Raw genomic sequence first — 13400 nt, 5'->3', positions numbered from 1 at the left:
TAGGGATGATAATTTGGGCTTGATTTTAGGGGCCCCGACACAAACGGGGAGGGGATTCCCTAATAAAAATTGGGAAAGGGGCGGAGATGGGGATGAAAAAAATCCATAATCGGAGACAGAGATACATATGTCCCCGCCCCCGCCTCGTCCCGTCCCATCCTGTCCCCCCCCACCCCCCTCCCTCCCTCCCTCCCTCCCTCCCCCCTCCCATAAATCTAATATATTAATATAATAATTTCTAGTATATTTTAATTAATTTAATATTTTTAATTACAAATTCGTTAGTATCTCCTATGTAAGTTGCTTTTAAATTAATTTTGCTTTTAAAATTGATTATTGCAAGTTAGTTTTTAAAATATTGCTTCATATCAACATGAAGAATTAATGATGATATCAACATAAAGAATTAATGATGATATTAACACGAAGAGCTACTAATTAAAAAATTGATTATTGCATATTGTTAAATTTTGTGAAAACTTTGTATTTGAACTAAAATAACAATAAATATTTTGTAGCTCTTGTAGCAAGTGATATTTTGAAAAAATATGATTTATTTTATTTATTGAAATATATGAAGGAATTAACATTTATATTTACGGGTATAAAGAGGAGATTTTTCCTCGCGAGGATGGAGAGGAGATTTTTTCCCGTGAGGATGGAAAGAAGATTTTCCTTCGTAAAGAGGAAATGAAGATTATTTGTTATCCCCATAACGGTGATGGGCCAGGAACGGGGATTGATATCCCCTCCCGGTCCCTCTCCGTTGCCATACCAGTGGCTGCACACCAAGAACATAATTTTATACATTTGGCAAGTTAATTTGCTCATTGCTCAATGTTGGTTGGAGGCTTGGAGCAATTACCACTCTCACAAAACCAGGACCCCGTACACTTCCCTCCGAAATCAGCCACGTACATTTCACTAAACGCGTAACTTAGAATAAACAAATGTTCTGTCCAGCTGGAGCGTAGTGCGCACCCAACTCATCGTTACTCTTTTCTTTCAATTCAAACTCAAATACCCAGCCCGAACTGCCCTCTCTAGATCTCAGCCCTCAGCCGCCCGGCCTCTCTCTCCGTTTATCTTGATTGTACTATTTGATTGTCGGCGTTGCAATTCAATTATACGCCTAAAAATGGAAACTAAATTCAGACTCACTAAGCTCGCTTTGCCTTGACTTCCTATTTAATTCAAATCTTCTGCTTTCTCTAGGTTTTTAATGTCCGGCCATGTGATTTAGCATCCACCAAATCAGATGGCCTCGATCCGCCGAACTCTTTCTCCACCGTATCACGATCGTTCCTACCAAAATGGTTTCAGCTCTACATTTCCAGCCGCTAATTCACCTTCTCACAGGCTCTTACATAATGGTAAATATTCCTCATCGCCAATGAACTCACTCACCGTCAACCTCTGTCGATTCTTTTCATCTCGTAAATCATGGAGAAAATCTCTCTACCGGTTTCTTCTATTCTTCCTGGTCGGTGTTGTGTTAGGCATGAGTCGTTTGACACCCTTTGGTCACGTGACGGAGATTGAAAATCACGACGTGTTTTTTGAGATCAAGCCGCCGCACGTGAACGTGCAATTTGACAGTGATAACACCGAGCGTATGAGCTGGCGTGAAGAAGTCGTTCTGAATACGGTGAGTTTCGGAGTAGAAAAGAAAAACGAATCCGAATCGATTGACAATTACAAATACAGATACGATTTCGTATCGAGAAAGCAATTAATTGTGATAACACCAACGTACAACCGCGCAATGCAAGCGTATTTTTTAAACAGATTGTCGCAGGTTTTGAGGCTTGTACAGCCGCCGGTGCTGTGGATAGTGGTCGAGGAAAATGCGGCGTCGTTTGAGACAGCGGAGATGCTGAGAAAAACAGGGGTTATGTATAGACACTTGGTTTGTCAAAAGAATTCGAGCAATGTGAAAGATAGGGGGGTTCATCAGAGGAATGTGGGTTTAGAGCATATCGAAAGGCATAGACTTGATGGGATCGTGTATTTTGCAGATGATGATAATGTCTACACCATTGACTTATTTGAGAGCCTGAGAGAAATCAGGTATATTTTGTTTCTCTAAACTGAGTTTCTTACATGCTATATTCAGAGAAAAGATATTAAAGATATGGATATATTAACAAACTGTAGTTGTCAAGTTTATTTTGCTAAAAGGGTAATTCCACATAAAATGTGTAGTCTGACATGTTGGTCACATGTAACATTTTAACTGTTATAGCATTGTGTTTTGCATTGCTTAATTCAATTGGTGGATGTAACTAATATGCGTGCCTATGGACATGAGAAGTACATGTTGATTGGCAAAGTAAACAATTTCTTGAATTATTGAGCGCTTTAACTAAAATATTTATGAAATTACATGTTGGATATGTAGTATTGGATATTTGAAACTGCCTTAACTATAGATTACCTCTGCCTCGAATCTTTTGTTTTGGGATTAATTCTGCATCATCTTCTTTAGGGACAGCTATTCCACTTGTTTGTTCTTTTGTATATTATTGATTATCACTTTATTCATGGTTTGTTTCAATAATTTATACATTGTGATTATTTGCGTTTCATGTTGCTCACAAGGATAACAATAGTGTAAATGGAACTTTCTCTGTATTGGTCTCTTACTGTTGTTATTGAAATGATATACTGTGTCATTGTGGTGTTGCTTTTTGTTCTTGATATTACCAAAATACTGGCCTTACTTTGGGTTTGCTTTTCCCATCCACCCTATACTGGTCTGCGTTTAGTTATGTGATCTTTAAGCATTCATATGACTTGTGACATGATTTGCTTGATTTGGGGTTTTAAAACATTGGCGTCTGTACTTAATTATATTAAACTAGTGGTTAGAGTATTTTGGGCACCTAGCAAGCCTTCTGAGGCTTGAATGGATTTGTTGCCTGGTTTATACAAGTTATATTCTTATAAGTCATAGGTCACCCACAATAACTTGAAAATCTGTAAATGCTGCAAATTAATTTGTATTTCTTCAACTTCCTCTTGATGTTTGCCCTTTGGTGCAGCCGATTTGGCACTTGGCCTGTTGGCATGCTTGCGCAAAGCAAAAACAAGGCAATTTTAGAAGGTCCTGTATGCAATGGAAACCAAGTTATTGGGTGGCACACAAATGAGAAGAGCAAAAGGCTTCGTAGGTTTCATGTTGATATGTCCGGATTTGCTTTTAACAGCACTATCTTGTGGGATCCTAAGAGATGGGAGCGCCCTTTTCGAAATCCCATTCGGCAGTTAGACACAGCGAAGGAGGGTTTCCAAGTATAAATCTTTTCATTCTAGTTTATCAAGATTTTTTTAACGGTCTAAATTCTAATTTGTTTAAATTATTACGAGCAATAGTTGAATTTTGTTCACCAACATTGTGTTTTCTACAGGAGACCACATTTATAGAACAAGTGGTGGAAGATGAACGCCAGATGGAAGGTACACCACCGGGTTGTTCAAAAATATTGAGCTGGCACCTTCATTTGAACACGCGCAATCTTGCTTATCCCAGAGGATGGCTGCTTCAGAAACACCTTGATACTGTTCTCCCCATTAATTGATGTGACTGCAATTCTGCAATTTTCATGCAGCCTCAGATGGGTAAGATTTTCTAAGTTGTCCCTCAGCAGCATTTAGAATTTTAACATTCACAAGTTTCAACATTGTCAGTCGGAAAATTTAGCTTCTGAATTTTTTTTTCCAAAAATAAAGCCATTTTGCCATTGTACCTGTTCATTCTCTTTATAGGGGGAGACAAGGAAAAAAAACTAGTAGGAAAAAAATTAGAATGTTTATTTTTTGATAAAAGGGTCATATCTCATACAGACAGGAGACTTTTCGAAAGGATTCTTTAGTCAATTGTTTCTAACTCGTGCCTTTTCATGACAGCCATTGTTTTTTGTTTCTGTGGCCAGTCCTCCTGAGCAATTGTTGCTTCATGTGTGCTACAAATGGGACACAGCCACTCAGCTAGGTAGTAATGACAAAGAAACAGAAATTTATGATTGTACATGTACAATTTTCATAGCTTGATATTCTTTCACAAGTGAGATTTTGTACTAGTCGAGAAGTGCTGGTGTTTAGTTTTGGGGCGTTTTAATTGCTCTATCTCACAAAACTAAACACTGCAACTCTAGAAAATTGAAGGTTTTCTCTCTGAGCAATGTCGTGAAATCAGCCTTTACTCTTAAGTTCAATCAAATCAGGAAAAGCCAACTTGCCGTGCAATTGAAAAAATTTCAGATTCTTACACTTTCTCATCACCAGGATTCTACCCGTTTTTTATCTTTTATTTTTTAAAAAGTGTATTCTATTATAGATATAATGCATAACTTTTTATATGAAAAATTAAGTTTTTGATATATAATACGATGTATAATTCAAACTACTATGATTAGACTATAATGGAAGCAAATCCTGCTCATGGACACGCACTAAGCCCATGATAAACGATCAAGTTAACAAAGAAGGATGATGATTGTATTGTAATGTAAAACTCAAAACTCTGTTCACTGGTAAACAGAAAAATTATGAGTTTAAGGTTCCTTTTCACAGATGATAACTAAACAATTTGACTTAGATGCCATCATATCATGATGTACCAATATTTCAACCTCTCTTTCTCAAGTGTCAGGTGTGAGATTGAAATCGTAATATAAACAGTGGAGTTTTTCTATACAAATCAACATTGGGCTGCTGAGGCTTGAGTTCCAAATGCAGTTTCATTTTCTGGGTCTTTCATCTGCTCAATTTTTCTCAAATAAAGTCCGGTTAGACAAGATAGCATCAAATCAAAAGAATAAAAATCGAGGCAGCAAAGATATTTTTAATCCGTCATAAACTCATCCGGATCTTAGTTTCTAAGGTCAAGATCAAGATTTCTAGATTCCATCATCTCTTGAAGAGGTCTTTCAACAGAAACCAAAAGAGAATGTCCATACCTCCAATGCAATTGAAAAGGCAGCATCCTTAAAGCTAACCGTCCACGTCCAAAGTTCTTCTAGCCACCGCTCTACTTTACGATGCCAATGAAACTATATTTACAAAATAAGCATTAAAATTACACATTTGCTATAAGAATCAAGCAATTTATAAACTACAACCAAAGTAACAGAGAGGAGAAAGATCAATCTATAATATATGAAGCCAAGGTTACTCGATATAGAGCGATAAGCAAAGATGAGTTTGAGGTAGAATTATCCAACCATAGTTTACAAGAAATTTTCAAAGAAGGCAACATATACTCATAATCTCCATCAATCATCCTTCGTGTATTCTACTTTCCCTTAATAACCACTGATATTTTATCAATCTTCCACTTGGTAACACATATATTGTAATACATAGAAAAAGCAGAAGAATTGTAGAAGCTCGATAAGATTGCTCTTCTCACACACACACACACACACACACACACACACACACACAGAGATTCATAGACAAAATGGCCATATAGGAGACCATTCACTTATTATTAAATAACATTTTATTCATTAAATTACTGAATGAAACCAAAATCGGTCCATTATCATTTGGAAATGAAACCCCAAATTATTCAAACTTCAACCATAAAAAATATAAAGAATGGAAAACTTTAATAACTACAATATTTGTTATTCAGAATTATTACAAAATATTTTTTTGTATAGCATGGAAAAAATTATGAAGATAATAACAAGTCTTGAGAAGCAGAGAGAAACCTGTAATGCTGTATCCTCTAGAAAACGGCAAAAGAAATTCGTGCCAGTAACAATAGATTGCTTTGCAACAATAGAGTCGCCACCATCCCTAAAAAATGCTAACAAAACAGGCGTTAGAATATAAGAAAGCTCCATTGCTTTCAACCCAACACCTTCAATTGTCCCGAAACCCATAATAAAGGAAAGCAAAGGACTCTTGAGTTACAAAGGCAAAAACAAGTGACACATAAAAAAGGCAAATAAGATAGTGCCGAAACCATGAAATTTGTCATGCCAATGCTGTATGCTTGCTGGTACACGAATCTACTACAAAGTATAACCCACAAAAATACTATAACAAACTCCATTACATGGGTGAGAAGCAGTCTGTGCAACTGAAAGTAATGCAGAAAATGAAGTTTGAATGTCATCAACAAATAACTCGTAAATTTTCCACTGAGTGAAAAAACTCGTAAATTTCGCAAAGATATTCTCAAAAGCCTCTCTAACCAAACAATTACAACTTGGAATGAACAATATAACCGGACTTTCAACAAATATAAGGTTAGAAACTGTCGAATAGTACGAATTAAGGTTTAGTTAACTCTCTCGATAAGACATTTTGGAACGAGAGTTTCAGGAGAAGATTGAAGCTCGACCAAGTAAGGAAAGAGTTCAGCCGCTAAAGACGGGTCAGCAGACGACAAAATACTTCTGACCTGCTTTAGAGAAGAGAGCTTGAAAGCCAGATCGCCGTGGTTGTTTGCGGCGGCAAGAAGTGAGAGTGCTTGGCGTCTAGAACGTACGGCAATCTTCAATTATGAGATTATTTGGCGGTTGGTGTGATTTAGGTGGGTTAAAAAAAATTGACCACAAAATGGAAAGGATCATTCTGGCCCCCAATCTTCACCATGCAAACTGTGGCGGGAAACTTCTAAAAACAGCAATTTTACCCCCACTTTGCTAATTCGCACGGTGGGAAAACTTTGAAAAATTCAAAACATGTCCCCATCTCCACGGCGTCACCATGTGGATTCGCAAGGTAAACAGTAATTTTACAATGTGACGTTGTTGATTATGTAAGGTGAGATTTCACCTTCCAAACTTTGTTTTTCGAATCCGATTTTATCACAAATCAACTTTATACATATTCTAATACAAAAATCTTAAGAAAATTGATTTAAAACATCGATAAATCAAATAATTTAATCAAATCTTTTAATTCGAAACTCTAACCCAAAAAACTAAAAAACTGCATTCAGTCATCTAAATCTTCACACTAAAATGATAAAACATAATAAGGATTTGTTTACTAACTTTTTGAACCATTTTGGTGGCTGAAAAAAAAGCAAAATCCGCTGAAAATTGCCGCGGTTGGGTTGCATTTTCGTGTGGCTGGGTTTACATAGATTTGGGTAAATTTTCAACTTTCACATCATTTTTACTAAAGGGTAGTTTGGTCTTTTTACATTCGAAGGGCACTTTTGCTTAATATTGATAAAATTGGACATTGTTGCTTTGTGTATTTACATTTCGGGCATTTAATTAATTTTCCAGAATTTAATTACACATTTTTTAATTATTTAAACAATTTAAAACAATTTTTTATATATTTTATGTATTGTAAGGATATAATTAAGAAAAATCATTTTTGTGAAAACACTCTTATATATAAAATCAATAAAATTACGTATATTCACCCCTAAATAATATTTGATATCATAATTATATATATTTTATATATTTATAAAAATATATATATACACATAGCGTTGATTATATAAAATTAGTACCTGGAGGCTTTTTCACTTCAAAGGTCTACCTCTCTTACTCACTCTTCAGCTTTTCAATGATTTCGGCTTTGAGATTTTGGTTTTTCTTCACTTTTTCAATCAAAATCATCTCCAAAATGAGTTTCCAGGTTAGTAATCAGTTTGGTTGTCTTTGTTTTTTCTCATTTTTGCCCTTGATTTCAGTTCGATTCAGATATGCATATTTCGATTTGAATCTACTGTGTTTGAGTTTGAAAATGGTCCTTAGTTTGTGGAAATACTTATTTGTTAGTTTAGGGTGTGATTTGAGAGTAGAAACTATAATTATTGCCAAAAAAAAAAAGGATTTTCTATCAGTGGGTTTAGATTTAGAATTTTGATTGGTGCATGGATGGGTTTTTAAAGATTAAATTGGTTGATAGGTGGAAATATTTTTTTCTGGTTAATTTTTTTGATGCAGAATTCCATGTCCACCTCCTGATGCAGAATTCCAATTAATGAATTAGTATCCCAAATACTTCTAACTACAATATCATGACCCTCTGTTCAACACCATCAATGCATTTCATTTATGTTTAGGCAAACAGAAACTTGACACAAATTTATTACAATTCAGAAAGTGTTCATCTTCATTCAGTAAGGTTACAAAAAGAACTTTCTGAGATGGAAATGTGCAAGAGCAGCAAAACTGTTCTGCTTTTACTATGGCATAATCAACATGGATCATGAGCAGTTTACTAATAAAAGCTTTCTTAGCCCAGAAAAAACTGCTGAGTTGCTCAATTTCAAATGCACATGAATTCATGAAGCTAATGCATCTCTTTCACAGTGTCAAATTCAAATTGTTGCCATGCCAAATAAAAGTAAAAGAAGCAATGAAACCAAAGGCATTTTGCTTACTTGAAAGCAATCAAAGATAGTTCAAGTTTCAATGAGATGAGCTACTGGCGAAGTTCGGTGATCCTATATATACATGTGAAATGTGATTTATTTTCAACCAATCTTCACCTGTATCCTTCTTGCAACGCTCCTCTAGAATTGGACATTCTCGGATAGATAGATGCTGAAGGGAACTTGCGTATTGCAGACCTCCCGGTAGAGAAGTTAGATTATCACAATCTGTTAATGTTAATGATCTGAGTGAGTTAAGGTTTGCTACACAGTCTGGAAAACCCTTCAGACCAGAACAGCCGCGAATTTCCAAATTCTGCAATGTTGTGACATATTTTAGCCCTCCTGGAAGAGATGCGACCCCTGGACAATTCAAAATGGATAAACTCTTGAGAGAGAACAGATGTTGCAAATCCTCCGGCAAAGAAGTCAATTTTGGACAATACATAATAGTTAGATGCTCAAGGGAGGTGAGAAATTGCAAATTATGTGGCAGCGATGTAAGGCTATTGCAGTTCTCAATTGACAAAGTTCGAAGAGAACTCAGAGTCTGTATATCCTCTGGCAGTGTAGCAAGGCTGTCACATTCAATTATTTCCAAAGAGTCCAGAGAGGTGAGGTTTTGCAATTCAGGCAAAGAAGTTAGTTCCTTACTCCATCGAATTGTCAATGATTTTAGATTGATGAGCTTTCCCAAACTGGGAGGTAGAGCACGAAGCTTTGGGCAAGAGCTAATTGTTACAGACATGAGAAGAGCATTATTTTGAAGCAAGTTCTCTAAAAGAGCCAACTCTTCTGTGAATCCATTGATGACAAGGTTGGTTACAGAAGTTAGCTTTGATGCAGACCGCAAGATCACATCGTTGCAATGGTGTAACTACAGATGCTGCAGATAAGGAAACGGAGGAATATTTCTCAACTTAAAACACTTGGTGATGTTCAACTTTAATAGAGAAGGGAATTCTTCTCTCCTGTTAGAACTCCACCAATATTCTAAATGAGGGAAATCCCTAAAGGTTAGCTCTTTTAATAATGGGAATGCTCTTTCTGTGCCCTGGCCATAGAACTCAGGACCAATATTCTTTACTGCATTCATTCCTTGCAGGTAAAGGACCTTGAGGAAGGGAAGTTTGCCCAACGTAGGGAGATACTCACATCTTCTGCAGTTTATCAATACAAGATCAGTTATATTTGGGAGTTTAATAGCGTCAATCCATCGTGGAAAGCACTTTCCTTGGTATCCTCTTATAGACAGCCTTTTTAGGTATCCATGTGGTTGGAGGTATTTGAGAACTTCCTCATGTGTGTCACTATTGTCAATGTTCCTGTTCGAACCATTATCACCATCTCCCCATGAGAGGCTCAATGACAGAAGGTTCCTTTTTCCTATTAAGTCAGCTTCCATTGCGTCTCTTGCAACCCTCACTTTTTCCAGATGACTGATATTAAGCTGACCACCAAGGTTTAGACTTTGCAGCTGGTTAAGCCCTTCATCTACTTCATTTCCCACGATAAACATTGACAGTGTTCGAAGAAATACAAGTTTCCCAATCGAAGGAGGCATTTTGGTTAGTCTACTGCAGCCATCTAGAATTAAATGCCTCAGTTTAGATATAATGGACATCTGATTGGGTAGCTTGATAAGATCAAAGCAATTAGAAAGGTCCATCACTTGTAATCTGCAAAGGCTGCAAACACTATCTGGCAATTCCTTAACTTCTGTGTTAGAGATGTCTAGGTATCTCAAAAATATAAAGGAAGAAATAGACTCGTGCAACCTTTTGATGCCACTACCACTCAGACCAAGGACCCGTAAGTATCTAAAACTTGAAAACGCAGCAGGAGGAACTTCTCCAAGATCACCTTTTGGAAACACTAAGATGAGGGTTCGTAACTTCTTTGCTTCATATAAATTTTCTGGAATTGTGTATAAACTGAAATTACAAATGATTGATGAGTGACGAATGTGGGAGAGATCTTGTTCTATATTACCATGTTCCAGCATAATGTACTCATCTCCCGCAACAGAACGTGCAAGATCATGAACGATATCATGCATTTTGCACTCGGTTATATTGCCATTGTCACTTCCGTATATGTCTTGAAAGAAAAACATCCATACTAAGTCATCAAAATACTCGTTTCCAATAAATTCTAGTGATTTTATTCCTTTCGGCGATTGAATTAAGCCTTCCGCAATCCACAGCTGGATTAATTTATCCTTCTTGATTATGTAGTTTTTAGGAAATATCGAGCAGTATGCAAAACATCGTTTCAAATGTGATGGCATATGACAATAACTCAACCTTAGGGCAGGTAAGATTCCATTTTCACTTTCAGATACATTCCAGAGATCACTCTCCTGGACAAGCAACCACTCTCTCTCATCTCTTTTGAAGCGCATTAGACTTCCCAAACTCTTTGCAGCTAAAGGAACCCCTCCGCACTTCTTGGCTATTTGTTTACCAATTGGGTACAGGTTTGTATGGTCTTCTTCAAGACGAGAGAAAGCACGTTGCTTGAGTAAATTCCAGCAATCTTCATCTGATAGACCTTCCAAATGATGGATGTATTTTGTGTCCATTACCGATGCAACTTTTTCACTCCGAGTGGTAACAATTATTGTGCTTCCCTCCCCACCATTTACCAGTAAAGTTCTTAACTTATCCCACTCTTGATCATCTTCATTCCACAGATCATCTAAAACTAGTAAATATCTCTTCCCAGACAACAACTCATAAAGTCGAAATTGCAGGACATCCATCCCAAACAAGTCACATTTATTCTTGGTTGCAGATTCTATGACTGATGCCATGATTTTTTCCACATCAAAATCATCATTTACACATGCCCATATCTTCATGTCAAAATGTTTTGTTACCCTCTCATCATTGAAAACTAATTGAGCAAGTGTTGTTTTGCCGAGACCACCCAAGCCAACAATGGAGATGACAGAGACTTCTCCACGAGCTTTATCATCTGTTGATAATAAAACCCCTATCACCCTCTCTTTATCTTCTTCTCTTCCAAAAATTTCTGATTCAATAATAAAAGCGCCCGTTCTTCTACTTCTGCTTCTACTTCTACTTGTACTTCCACTAGTATTTACAGCGCCCCCTCTCAAATTAAAATTAAACGTCTCTTCTGCCAACATTTCTAATGTCCCCTTGATTTGCTCTAGTTTAGTTAACATATCACCATATTGTACAACAGAAGGAACAAAAGCTAATACCTGTTGAGTAAACCCTTCACGAGTTCTAGAAAGCAAAACCTCGGGAGAGAAATCATCAAGCAAATCCTCCATCTCAAAAGCTACTTCCTTAAGCTCTTCCAACCAGATTCTCAAAGCTCTATCAGTTAACTGTCGCTCTTCTGCTTCTTCAAGAACAGCTTGGATTACACGTAAGGAACGTCCGACCTTCTTGACCTCCTTCTTCAGTCCGCTTCTTTTAGCGATTTCTTTCAATAAAGGATTTGCCAGCTTTTCTAGAACCACCTCTAAAAGAGGTGATAATACTATTTCTGCCATGTCCGCTAGCTACACTTTTCCTCCGAATCTGATTTTTCAGAGGAAAGTATCAAGGGATTTTGATCAAATCTGTAACCTTGCTAGCACGTGGCTTAGAAAAATGGAAAGCGGAAGACTATGAAATTTCTCCGGGTATTCCTAGCTACTTCCCACTTGGAAAGGCAAATAATAATAATATATTAACTTCTTGTAAAAATTTAGGATGTTACTGTCTCGTCAAATGTCAACATATATATTTTTTTTTTTGGTAACCGAGGTGTCCGGGTCAGCTTACGCGCACCTCGACTAATCCTCGGGGCTCATTGAATACCCGACTAACCCAATGAACCGGGTAAATTTCACCACTTTCGTGAGATCGGTGGCCCCAAGGCTCGAACTCAGGAAGTCAGTGAAGGGAGCACACCTTCCTGACCACCCTGCCAACGCTCGGGGTTTCAAATGTCAACATATTCATGCCAGAGATTTATCAATAAATCAACCTCTGGTCAAAGGACTTTGTCTACCTTTTCTATTATACTTAAAAGAATAAATTCTTTATTTTATTATTAAATTTTAAAATTTTTTATCTTTTTTTTTTAATTTAAAAAATTTATAATTTTTTTATATTAAATTTTAAAAAACAATATTTTCTCTCTTACAATTTTTTTTTTCATCTTCAACGATCGAATGCTCTTCTAATCATTAATCGATGTTTCCACCACCTTCTTTTCTAGCCATCGATATTCACACCGGACCAATTTCATCAAATAAAGACAAATCGTCTTTATCCGATGAAAATAATTCATCTTTATCTAACGAAATCGGTCTAATGAACGTCAATGACTAAAAAAAAAAATAGTGGAAAGGTTGACGATGATAGGAATGGCAATTGGTTACTAGAGATGGAAAACTTATCCCTAAGGAACATAATTTTTTAAAGTTTAATAATAGAGAAAATTGTTAATTTTTTAAATTAAAAAAGTAAATGATATAAATTTTTAGGATTTAGGGATAAAATAATAATTTTATCATATCTTTAATAAAAAAATCTAATAAAAATTAATTTATGAGTAAATATTTAAAATTTTTATTGATCTTAAATATATTTTTGAGATTAAAGATAAAATTTGACCTTTGAAGACTGATCACTGTTACATCTGAAATGAAGTAAATGCGATGAAAGAGTTGGAGTTTGTGGGCAGGTCAACTATATGTGTTCTATGTAAATTTGATTATTTTAAGTAGACTTCCATTTTCATTTTGTAATTTAATATTCGTAGCCAATGCGATGGGGAAAATTCATGGTGGAATGAGTTTAGGATTGTTTTTGTGGTTGCAACTTTGCTATCATAAATATGGAATCAGTAATATAATGTGTAATTATAACGAATACTGAATAGAGTATCAATAATAATAGTATATCATATGTAATTAAATAATTTTCAATAAAAAATAAATTTAATATCTAATTATATAATAATATATCATTATCGATATCTAATTGGATATTTATTATTATAAATATATATA

The 13400-nt window shown here is 35.9% G+C and overlaps 4 protein-coding genes across 9 annotated transcripts; 1 reads left to right on the top strand and 3 right to left on the bottom strand.

Moving 5' to 3' along the window:
* Positions 1 to 860: 860 nt before the first annotated feature.
* Positions 861 to 4272, top strand: LOC123207777 (probable beta-1,4-xylosyltransferase IRX9H). 2 transcript variants are annotated; one of them, XM_044625247.1, is made up of 4 exons: positions 861 to 2070; positions 3045 to 3294; positions 3411 to 3621; positions 3936 to 4272. In XM_044625247.1, exons 1-3 carry the CDS (start codon positions 1259 to 1261, stop codon positions 3579 to 3581), a joined length of 1233 nt encoding a protein of 410 aa, XP_044481182.1. In that variant the 5' UTR covers positions 861 to 1258; the 3' UTR covers positions 3582 to 3621; positions 3936 to 4272. The 2 variants fall into 2 exon arrangements, with proteins under 2 accessions (XP_044481182.1, XP_044481181.1); XM_044625246.1 differs by having other exon boundaries at positions 865 to 2070; positions 3910 to 4272.
* A 206-nt stretch (positions 4273 to 4478) lies between these two features.
* On the bottom strand, positions 4479 to 7144 carry LOC123207780. Of its 5 annotated transcripts, none has more exons than XR_006500507.1 (4): positions 6286 to 6577; positions 5721 to 5808; positions 4962 to 5054; positions 4479 to 4762 (listed from the first exon to the last, which is right to left on the bottom strand). XR_006500507.1 is itself a non-coding variant. In XM_044625251.1 (4 exons), the coding sequence occupies exons 1-4, from the start codon at positions 7082 to 7084 to the stop codon at positions 4703 to 4705; spliced, it is 309 nt and encodes a 102-aa protein (XP_044481186.1). In that variant the 5' UTR covers positions 7085 to 7144; the 3' UTR covers positions 4479 to 4702. The 5 variants fall into 5 exon arrangements, 2 of the variants coding, with proteins under 2 accessions (XP_044481186.1, XP_044481185.1); XR_006500508.1 differs by having other exon boundaries at positions 6359 to 6577; XR_006500506.1 differs by having other exon boundaries at positions 6419 to 6569.
* A 1255-nt stretch (positions 7145 to 8399) lies between these two features.
* On the bottom strand, positions 8400 to 9110 carry LOC123207783 (putative disease resistance protein RGA1). Its single transcript, XM_044625253.1, has one exon. The coding sequence runs from the start codon at positions 9108 to 9110 to the stop codon at positions 8400 to 8402; it is 711 nt and encodes a 236-aa protein (XP_044481188.1).
* Positions 9111 to 9239: 129 nt separating this feature from the next.
* LOC123207778 (putative disease resistance protein RGA3) lies at positions 9240 to 11891 on the bottom strand. Its single transcript, XM_044625248.1, has one exon. It carries the CDS (start codon positions 11889 to 11891, stop codon positions 9240 to 9242), a length of 2652 nt encoding a protein of 883 aa, XP_044481183.1.
* Positions 11892 to 13400: the final 1509 nt, after the last annotated feature.

Source organism: Mangifera indica, unplaced genomic scaffold (genome assembly GCF_011075055.1).
Source record: "Mangifera indica cultivar Alphonso unplaced genomic scaffold, CATAS_Mindica_2.1 Un_0104, whole genome shotgun sequence".
NCBI lineage: Eukaryota > Viridiplantae > Streptophyta > Magnoliopsida > Sapindales > Anacardiaceae > Mangifera > Mangifera indica.
Note: the sequence above shows the minus strand (reverse complement) of the source record. Positions and strands in the feature narration are given on the sequence as shown.

Bases quoted from the DNA above. Each gene is read 5' to 3' on its own strand.
- LOC123207777 (XM_044625247.1), top strand. From the start codon at position 1,259: ATGGCCTCGATCCGCCGAACTCTTTCTCCACCGTATCACGATCGTTCC. The intron at 2,071-3,044 runs GTATATTTTGTT...CCTTTGGTGCAG, and splicing joins GAGAGCCTGAGAGAAATCAG to CCGATTTGGCACTTGGCCTG. The intron at 3,295-3,410 runs GTATAAATCTTT...TGTTTTCTACAG, and splicing joins CAGCGAAGGAGGGTTTCCAA to GAGACCACATTTATAGAACA.
- LOC123207778 (XM_044625248.1), bottom strand. From the start codon at position 11,891: ATGGCAGAAATAGTATTATCACCTCTTTTAGAGGTGGTTCTAGAAAAG.
- LOC123207783 (XM_044625253.1), bottom strand. From the start codon at position 9,110: ATGTCTGTAACAATTAGCTCTTGCCCAAAGCTTCGTGCTCTACCTCCC.
- LOC123207780 (XM_044625250.1), bottom strand. From the start codon at position 5,894: ATGGGTTTCGGGACAATTGAAGGTGTTGGGTTGAAAGCAATGGAGCTT. The intron at 5,055-5,720 runs GTTTCTCTCTGC...TTGTAAATATAG, and splicing joins TAGAGGATACAGCATTACAG to TTTCATTGGCATCGTAAAGT. The intron at 4,763-4,961 runs GTATGGACATTC...AAAATTGAGCAG, and splicing joins CCTTTTCAATTGCATTGGAG to ATGAAAGACCCAGAAAATGA.